Genomic DNA, 9,963 nt, shown 5'->3' on the forward strand with positions numbered 1-9,963 from the left:
AGTTGCTACCACGTATCATTTGCAGCTGAACACACTGGATCATATCAATGAACTTCAGACTACATTCTGTTCTGTGGTCCTTGAGGTATGACAATCCTCTTTTGTTTTTAGTGCAACAGACTAACACAGCTATGCCTTTGTCAATTAATAAAAGTTGGACAATTAAAAAGGGGTGTCAAATAAGTGTCTGATACCAAAATAGTAACCAGGTCAGCAGATGACTGCTCCTCTTACCTTCCAAATACATGCCATGTACGCTCCTCAGCAGCAGCTGCAGCTAAAAATAGAGAATGACAAGCAAGAGAGAACCTCTGTTAGAGCAGATCCAGTATAACAGAAGGAATCAAAAAGCAGCAATGCACTCTCTACGGTTCCTGAGTGCTGGGGCTTTGGTATCCAATACAGAGCTGATAAAAGGAAATCTTGGCAGTGTTGCACACAACCTTTTCCCTCTTCTTTTTAAGGCAAGTTACTTACAGGAACAAGGGGAAGTTCTTCACGATTTGGTGGCAAACTGGCCACTGAAGGAACTTAACATTGGAAAACTGTTGGGGAAGACAATAGACCACCAGGAAGACATCAGTAGCAGAGCCTGCTCCCTGTGCTTGACCAGCTGCCTAACTGGCCTCAGAGACTATGTGCTGAATTGTTCATCTCCATATGCAAAGAGACTCAAAGTGGTGGACTTAACAGGCCTAAAGGATGTTGAAGTTCAGCTCTGCAACTGTAGGAAAACAATGGGACGCTGGGCCAGAACAGAGCTGCTGTCGAAGATCTGCTACGATCTGCTTGTTGAAATGCAAAGGCTGAAGTTCAATCCAGATGTGTTTGAGATTTCAGTTGACGTTCTTACTGATGTCTTTGTTACTGAACGAAGTTATGAGCTGCTTGTCCAGGCCTTGCTTATGAGGTGCCATTGCCCACTAAAAATTCGCTGTGCATCCTTCCGAGTGGACAACCTAGCCCTGCGGAAGCTCTTCTACATCATAAAGCTTACAGATCCCTCTTCGCTGCTCAAATTCGAAATAGTCCACAATGTTCGGCTGGAAATGGAACATTTGCACATGCTCTTTAATAACGTCCACTTTCCTCAGCTGACGTCGCTCACACTCCCAGCTAGGACGTTCGATGTACGAAGGTTCACCCCAGAGGATGAGGCCATTCTTGTAGGAATTGGAGAAAAGTTAAGCCAGATGACTCAACTGACTGAGCTGAGCCTAGCATTTTCCACACTCACGGGAAGGATACGTAAACTACTCAGGTAATGTGCTCCAGATCTTGCTGGTGATGCAATTGAGACAATATTTATGACTAATGTGTAACGTATTAAAAAGGGACAGCATATGAAGCTTTCTTTTATTGTCATGCTGATGCTTATCTGATTTAGCATCGTCTACTCTGTCTAGCAGTAAGTCCCAAAGGAAGAACTTTTTACAGTTCTGCTTACCTGTATCCCATCTAACTGGAGATTCAGGAATTGAACCTGAGATCATCTGGAGTCCCCAATGACGTACTTTTTTGCTGCAAAATAAATATTTGCAAATGTGGGTGCCAGTGCCATTCTTGGTGGTTTTAGGCTCTAACATTATTTTTAAATTTGTTTAAACGGTTTTTAACCAACCTTTCAGGGCACACTGCCCTCACATTTTCTGGAAACAAATTGCTCTGAGCAGAGAGGCATGCCCTGGCCACATTCCTGCCCCCCCCCAAAAAAAAACCAGAGAACCACTTGAAGAATAATACTAGCAAAAAATCCCCACCTTGCTCTCTGTACAGCAGTTGCATTATATGCCTCATGGGAGTGGCAGGAATCACAACAGCATACACACTTTGGTGGGATGAAACAGGTTCATTGTCTTTCGAGACAGAGGGATGCCTGCAGCAACAATAAGTAGGGGTGGCAAGGGAAGTGGCACAAGGACTAGACCCCATTCCACTCAATCCTTGCTGCTGGAAAGTTATTTCCCAATGCAGCCACACACCCCTGGGAGTTGAACGATGTTATATCTTAATGTGGTGCGAACCAAGCACCAGGGATCCCACTAGGCAACTGGGGGTGGGGAGAACTGGCACAAGGCTGGGGCCCTTCTAAGCTAGGGGCGTGGCTTGTGCATTGCCTGCCCCACCCCCTAATGGGGATCCCCCTTTATGTTTCAAGCTGCTGAATGCCATTTTGCTCAAAGTAGTGATACAATTACAGACACCTAATGGAGAACAAGGGGCGGGTGGCACTGTATTCTAAACCACTGAGCCTTGGGCTTGCTGATCGGAAGGTCGGCGTCTTGGATCCCCACAATGGGGTGAGCTCCCGTTGCTCGGTCCCTGCTCCTGCCAACCTAGCAGTTCGAAAGCACATCAAAGTGCAAGAAGATAAATAGGTACCACTCCAGCGGGAAGGTAAACTGCGTTTCCGTGCGCTGCTCTGGTTCACCAGAAGCGGCTTAGTCATGCTGGTCGCATGACCTGGAAAAACTGTCTCTGGACAAATGTCGGCTCCATCGGCCAGTAAAGCAGATGAGCGCCACAACCCCAGAGTCATTCACAACTGGGGTCCTTTACCTTTTTTTTTTTTTTAATGGAGAATGACTCTGGAAATCAGGGAATGATAAGAACCTCCCAATCCAGAGCCAACTTTGGTTGAGAGTAAAATTCCTTTCCAGCCCTGACAACCAGTGACCCAAGAGTCCAGAGAAGCGCTATTACTGCAGGAGAAAAGGGAAGGAAATTGGTGACCACAGCTGATGGGCAATGGAGGCTTTTAAGTTTCCTGAGCCCTGCATCCTCCTGTGGGATCTTGTAAGAGACCACCAGAAAGGTGGAAACCATCTCTTCGGGCCACCCAGAGCTGCCACATCACTGATTGCAGGGGAACATGGATTAGTGGCTTGTACACAAAATGTTTTGTGTTTCACATATGGAACAGTTTCAAGGGAACTTGTGCATATGTCTCCTGCCACTAAAATGTACTGTGTGTCATTTACAAAATACTTTGCATACGCAAAACACATAGTCTTTATTCATTCTCAACATCAGGGTCTCCCCTAAGGCATTTGTGCACCTGACCTGAGCCACAAGGAGGTACCTCCTCCCCCCAGTCAGGGGGTTTTACCTTTCAAAGTGGGTGCAGGTTTAGCATTAATTTTCTAAATGATTCATAGAAGAAGTCCCCACCCCCCAGCAGCTTGGTTCTGGTTTACTGCCCCCCCCCAGTTTCTCTTGTTGTTTGAAGGAGATATTTTGATTTGATCCTATTGTTTTAATCTGTTGACTAAACAATTAAGGGTGGTTTAGGAATAACCTAGCCTAGCTCAGTGTCAAAGACTTGGAGATATCTTTCAACCCAGTAAGTCCATAATTTTGTAACCATGCTCAGCCTTCCTCTTATTTTTCTGTGAACAAGTCCCACTGAAACCAACAATATGTCCTCCATCCATCATGATGCACTTGCACCCATCGTTCATAAACCTATTAAGTACCTAATGCAACTGAATTATGTAATTGTTTACTTTGTTTTAATATTTAACTTTCCAGCCCACTGAAAACCCCGCTGAAAGTGCTGGATGTTTCCAACTGCTCTTTAAACCACGTGGACATGGCCTATTTAGCCAACAGCCTTCATTCCAGCTCCCTGGAAGTCCTTGATATCAGCGGCCATGACGTGGCTGACCTTTACCCATCCACCTTCTTCAAACTTCTGAACCGTTCCTCCTACACCCTGAAGAGTCTCGTCCTTGAGGAATGCAACATTCAGGACACTCACATAAACATGCTGATTTTGGGGTTGGTCCCCTGTCGGAAACTAGAGGAGCTGAAATTTCTTGGAAATCCTCTATCTTCTCGAGCACTGAAATGCCTTTTCAACATTTTCATTGATTTCCCAAGACTCAGATACATTGAATTCCCAGTCCCAAGAGACTGTTATGCAAATGACATCAGTTACCCAATTGGTGAAGCTGATCTTTCGAAATTTGATCACCAAAAATATGAGAGAATAGCCGAGGAACTTAACATGATTTTACTGCAGGCGAAGAGAGAGGACATAAAGGCCTCTACGCCCATCTTTGGGGGATATGACGCAGCAATACAGGAAACGGGCAATGAGCTTGGAGCCACTTTGCTGAAGTCTTTCAGGGATGCCCTAGAAAGCTTCAACAAGGCTCTTCAGGAGATGAACTGAAGTCTGAAGATACCTGCAGAACCAAACAGTGCTGCTCAAATCCATTAATCAAATAAAAGCATTCGTTTATTGGAATAATTTAGAAAACACATTTAGGGTATATTCTGCTACCACGGTAGTCTCCTGAGCAAGCCCAGTGAAAGAAAGGAGGATGTGCAACATGGGCGTAGCCAGGATTTATGGGGAGGGAGGCTGGGGGGAGGCTTTATGTTGAGGGAGGACAGAGCCTCCTTTTGTTAAGTGTTTTTATTGATTTACTTTTGGGGTGGGCAATTGCTATACCCATGATGTACAACCCACTAACCTTCCACACACCATCACCTGTTTCATCTGAAAGGTATGACTACAAGTCTCCATACAAAGCAGCAAGTTGTTCTCTTCCTCAGTGGGTGTGCTTTGTACATGAAGGGTTGCAGCCCAGTATATGGAGCGACAACTTGAAACCTTATTAAATACAGAGTGTTCTTCATTGGTGAGGCAGGTGAACTTTATACATGCTCATGGCATTTGTTTCTGATGCTTAAGAACGTGAGAGGAGCCTGCTAGATCACACCAATGGCCCCTCTCGTTCAGCACCCTGTTCTCATAGTGGCTGACCTCTGAGAAGCCTGCAAGCTGCATCTGAGCACAAGAACAGACCTCTCCTTTCCAGTGGTTTCCATCAACTGGCCTTCAGAAGCATAGCTGCCTTTAGCTATTGTGGCAGAGCATAGCTCTCATGGCTTGTAGCCTTCAATAGATCGCCTTGTCCACCACAAATGCTTATAGTTCCTGTTCATGTCTTCTTCATGAGAGGAGGTTGTGGTTTGTGAGGAGGAGTTGGTGGTGCTAATAGCTAAACCCTTTAGGCTGCATCTCCCTTTGGGTAGAATATTGCCTGCACATTTTCTTCGCAGTGAGCCCATTGACCACAACCTCCATGTATTCATACCTCTAGAAAACAAGCACATCAGAGAGGGGACCTGGAGACTTAACTGTGAAATCCTCCTGTCACTGGCTCACTTTGTGGTGTTGGGTACATTACTCTGGTATCCTTTCAGTCCTTTGATAATGGGTAGCCAACTAGCCAAGGCTAACAGCAGAAATGAAACAATTCTCTAGCAGCATTTTAGAGGCTGGCAAATGCATTATTACATAAGCTATCAGGAATTACCAAGAAGTATGCATCCGATGAAGTGAATTTTAGCTCCAAAAAAATCTGAGGTGTTTTTTAAAAAAATAGCACTTGAAAAAATGAAAATATTGTAATTTTTAATTTTGCTTTATCTTTGCCATTTTCCCCTTTAAAACGGCTGATGCTATGCATTTTTACAGGTGTGTAGTCACAGAAATTCAACTGGTCAGAAGTTCAACTGGTCAGATTTCCCTTAGCATGGTTGTGCAGTGATGACTCCATCCCCCTACCCCTGGCTCAATCACTGCCATGTTCAGGTCAGGATTGCACTGCAAGCTGATAAACAGGGATAAAAGTAAAAATACAAGCAAGCTAGCACAAATACATGTTTTGTAAAACAGAAGAGGGCAGACTACTCTAATATAATAATATTTAAAGTGAAAGAAAAATCACATTAATCTGAATGATATGAATAATTCAAGAAGAAAACACAGAACACTCTGTCTAAACTTAGAAGCATCCGTCTGTCAGCTTTACTCATGGAAAGGTCAGTCTGGTCACATTTGTGGCATTTGACCTATTTTCCAACCCGTATCCCTTCGGTAACACGGAGAACCTTCCAGAATATTTTAATTGTTTGTTTTTTTAAAAAGGATTCAAAAGTTTAGTTCATCAGCAATAATAAGAGTATTAAAAGGTTGCTTAACTTGCCAGATGACAGAGCTGTGCAGATATAGGAGCAGAATAAATTCAAGCTTCTATCCACCCACAATCACACCCAGTAGCAGGTTGCTGCTGCCAGCACAATTTGGGTGCTGTCAATCGAAATGCAGCTCATTGACCAGGCAGGATCAAGAAACCTGCTTTCGTAGTCCCAGGCAACATACAGGTGAGATTTCTCTTCTGGACCCAAAGCTGGGTCTGCCATTAGGTAGACTGAGGCGGCTGCCAGGCGGCAGAAACCCCTAAGGCAGCAGCCCCCGAGTGCCCTGCTGGCCCCACAGCCAGCACTGAAGCAGTGCCAGTATCAGCTGCAATTGTGTTAAAAATCCCACAAGATCTTGCAGAGCATACAAGATCACGCCCAAAATTGGCGCCACTTCTATGCCAGTGGTGGAGGCAGCAGGGCAGGCAGAGCGGCAGGTATAGCGGTGGTGGCAGAGACGGCAGGCCAAAGCAGCACTTTGCCTCATTTTGCCTCAAGTGGTGAAATGGGATGAGCTGCCCCTGAATGGGCCACTGTAAATAACAGGTCACAAGTTGCCCTGGCCTACAGTAGGCGCCACAACAGACTATATCTTGACTATATGGCAGGCAGGCAGGCAGGCAGGCAGGCAGGCAGGCAGGCAGGCAGGCAGGAAGGAAGGAAGGAAGGAAGGAAGGAAGGAAGGAGTGGTGGATTTATAGGTATGTGCAGAATTAGACCCTCACTGAGGGCCTCCTGAGTTATTAGCATACATTGTTAACTGAGAGGATACTTTTGAAACATGGCGTCAAACAATGAATTGCCACTGCTGAATTTCTAGCATTTCAGTTTATTGTGTTGTTTACACTCTTCTCCTCCTTGACTGAAGGCAGCAGCAGTTGCTCCATTTGGTTGCTCCACCTGTGAAGGTCTTCATAGGAAAAAAATATGTGTTATTTATTTACTTTATTGATTTCATAAAATTTTTATAGCACTTGATTGTAAAATAAACCCCCCAATCCCTCAGAGTGGTTTACAAAAATGTTAATAAATAACCACAACAAGTGGAGCACTGCTTGCTTTTTAACTACTTAAATGTTGAATTTATCACAGCATGAGCAGCTGAACAAAATTGCTATAAATCTTAAATGACATTTGCCCCCCTCCATCTGAAATACTACACCTTGTCTTGTATTATTGGAGTACTGCCAGCCCTAAGATCAGCTGATGAAAGACCAGTGGCATAACTCATTTACAAGTACAGCTCATGAAACTTTACTTCTTTGCATGGTTTAGGATTGGCATTGGAGGAGAGCAGGGCTCTTATGCCTTTAACAGCTAGGTAAAGGTAAAGGAACCCCCTGACCGTTAGGTCCAGTCAAGGACGACTCTGGGGTTGCGGCGCTCCTCTCGCTTTCAGGCTGAGGGAGCTGGCGTACAGCTTCCAGGTCATGTGGCCAGCATGACTAAGCCACTTCTGGCGAACCAGAGCAGCGCACGGAAAAGCAGTTTACATTCCTGCCAGAGCGGTACCTATTCATCTACTTGCACTTTGACGTGCTTTCGAACTGCTAGGTTGGCAGGAGCAGGGACCAAGCAAGGGGAGCTCACCCTGTCGCAGGGATTCGAACCGCCAACCTTCTGATCGGCAAGTCCTAGGCTCTGTGGTTTAACCCACAGTGCCACCCGTGTCCCCAACAGCCAGGTAGCAGACAGATATTAAACAGGGTAAGCCTTTTCTAGTATGGAACCACAATTATGGAAAAAGATTAACATGTTGATATTCTGTCTGTCAGACATCTTAGTACTGTTGAATGACCCTGATTTCTTTTTGGGTACTCCAGCCACACCTGCAAAAGATGGTATAAATTTGCATATGACAAAAATGTCTCCATTTCTGAGTGCAGCAGGGGACCGAATCCACATACAGTATACTAGACCAAAAAATTCAGTTGATACCCCTGGCCAGTAGCCTGGGGTGATGGGAGTTGTAGTTCAGCATCATCTGGAGGATCACAGGTTCCTTATCTAGCAGGGGGTTGGACTAGATGATCCTCAGAATCCCTTCCAATTCTGCAATTCTAGGATTCTATGGACCTCTCCAATGCAGGAATCACAACTGACAAATAGCCCTCCAACTTCTGCTTTAAAACCGTCCACAGAAAGACAGTCTACCACCTTCCAAGGGAGTCCATTCCATTTTGAGAAGTGTGTGTTTCTATTGTTTATAAAGTTCAATAGACTGTTTTTGTGCTGTATGTTTTATGGGCAATGGTTTCTATAATGGTATATAGCCTGAATTATAGGAAGCAATTATTGATTCTGCTTCGTGAATAAAGCACTATTGCCACCAGAGCTACATGTGGAAGCAATTATCATGCATAAAGCACTGCTCCAGAACTTAATTCAGTTAACCATGGTTGTCCTGTTTTCATGCCTGCCAAGTAGTCTGGATTGGATTTTGAAAACTCCAGACTGCACAGCAAAAACGTAGGTGTCAGTCAAGTAGTCCTGAACCACATGTCATCTCCCTTTTCAGTAAGTTACTGAAAGACTTTAGCATCCAGCACAGATTCTGCTTGCCAGTTTATCCACCATATCATCCCCCAAGTGATTCATGAACATAAAAATAGGAGCACCAAAATACTTAAGCAGTGGTAATCCGAACTGAACTCACATAACAAAACAGAGATCAAAAAATTAAGCAAGTTGAGCCTTTAATCAAGAAAGCATTTGGATTATCCATTGTGATAAAATACATTTTTTGCAATGCGGACGCCTTTGCTAAGCAGCCCTGATACGCTACAAGTCAACATTCTTAACTGTGATGTAGAAGAGAGAAATGTTGCCAAGAAGGAAAGTTTCTCTATGCTTTGGGAGGATCTGACTATGGAAGTAAGGCGGCAAGAGAGGTATAAGCCCATCATTATTGTACTTTTTAAGCATTATCTTACTTTATGGATATAACTTTTATATATATATATATAATGGGTTTGATGTGGTTTTTTCCTAGGGTTTATCAGCATATTTCAACTTTTTTGTACTAAAATCAAACTGAGTAGCAACTGGGCAGGGGGAGGAAGGGAAAGGGGGTGGTGCAGGACCTTAATGCATGCCATTAAACGTTCAGTGATAATTTAACATTATGATTTTATAGTTAAGAATTTAGAGATGGTTTAATCTTTCTAGTGATGATAAACTTGGCAGGATTTGTGTTGCTTCTCTTTGCAATTGATTCAGTTTTTCCAAAGATCTGAAGGAAGAAACTAACGAGTCATCCAGGAATGAAGCTCTTTGTGAAGCATCATTGACTTTTTTGCTGGGGAGAAGCAGGAGAAATGACTTTTCCCCAGAAAATAGTCTTAAATGATTTTTTAAAATGAAAACAGATTAATGCATTTGACTACAGCTCCTGCTTAATTAGCCAGTGTTAAGAGCCAAGTAACTCTAAACTAGCAGTCAAGGAAATAGGTGGTCACACTTTCACTGACTTTCAGTGTTTAGTAACTTTTGCAAAGATGGAATCAAAATTAGCAAATAGAGTTCTCCTGTGTCAGATCAGATAGGTGAGACAGGAAATAGCTATTTGTGCAATGTGCTACAATAACAAAAATTATGCAGTTAATAGGCAATGACTGGGGCCATGCTTCAGAGAAGACCTTCTTAAATGAAAGGATCTTTAGTAACCATGTAAACATCAAGATGCTGGGTACCTGCCAAATTTTGTAATTGATTCCAGAGTATTGGAGCTGCAACATCAAATGTCCAGTTTCTGGTACCAGCTAAGAGCAGCCCAGAAGCATGTGGTACTCTCAGCAGTGCCCCATCAAAGAAGTGCAGTTGCTGACCAGGGATATATCTAACCTGGTCCCATATTCTTGGGGTTTAAAAAGCTGAAACTAAAAGCAAAACCTTGAATTGTTCTTGTAGTATATTGGCAGCTCTCTCAGCAGAGGCATTATGCACGGTTAATGTGTCAACAACCTA

At 43.8% G+C, this 9,963-nt stretch overlaps 1 protein-coding gene across 1 annotated transcript; it reads left to right on the forward strand.

Annotated features, from left to right (window-relative positions):
* Positions 1-249: 249 nt before the first annotated feature.
* LRRC14B (leucine rich repeat containing 14B) lies at positions 250-4,646 on the forward strand. The gene is made up of 2 exons (XM_028703583.2): positions 250-1,261; positions 3,532-4,646. Exons 1-2 carry the CDS (start codon positions 291-293, stop codon positions 4,175-4,177), a joined length of 1,617 nt encoding a protein of 538 aa, XP_028559416.2. The 5' UTR covers positions 250-290; the 3' UTR covers positions 4,178-4,646.
* The last annotated feature ends 5,317 nt before the right edge of the window (positions 4,647-9,963 follow it).

The sequence above is a fragment of the Podarcis muralis genome, chromosome 13 (assembly GCF_964188315.1).
Source record: "Podarcis muralis chromosome 13, rPodMur119.hap1.1, whole genome shotgun sequence".
In the NCBI taxonomy this organism is placed as follows: domain Eukaryota; kingdom Metazoa; phylum Chordata; class Lepidosauria; order Squamata; family Lacertidae; genus Podarcis; species Podarcis muralis.

Excerpts from the sequence above, each read along its gene's own strand:
- LRRC14B (XM_028703583.2), top strand. The coding sequence starts at position 291 with ATGACAAGCAAGAGAGAACCTCTGTTAGAGCAGATCCAGTATAACAGA. Across the intron at positions 1,262-3,531 it reads AGGATACGTAAACTACTCAG|CCCACTGAAAACCCCGCTGA; the intron begins GTAATGTGCTCC and ends TTAACTTTCCAG.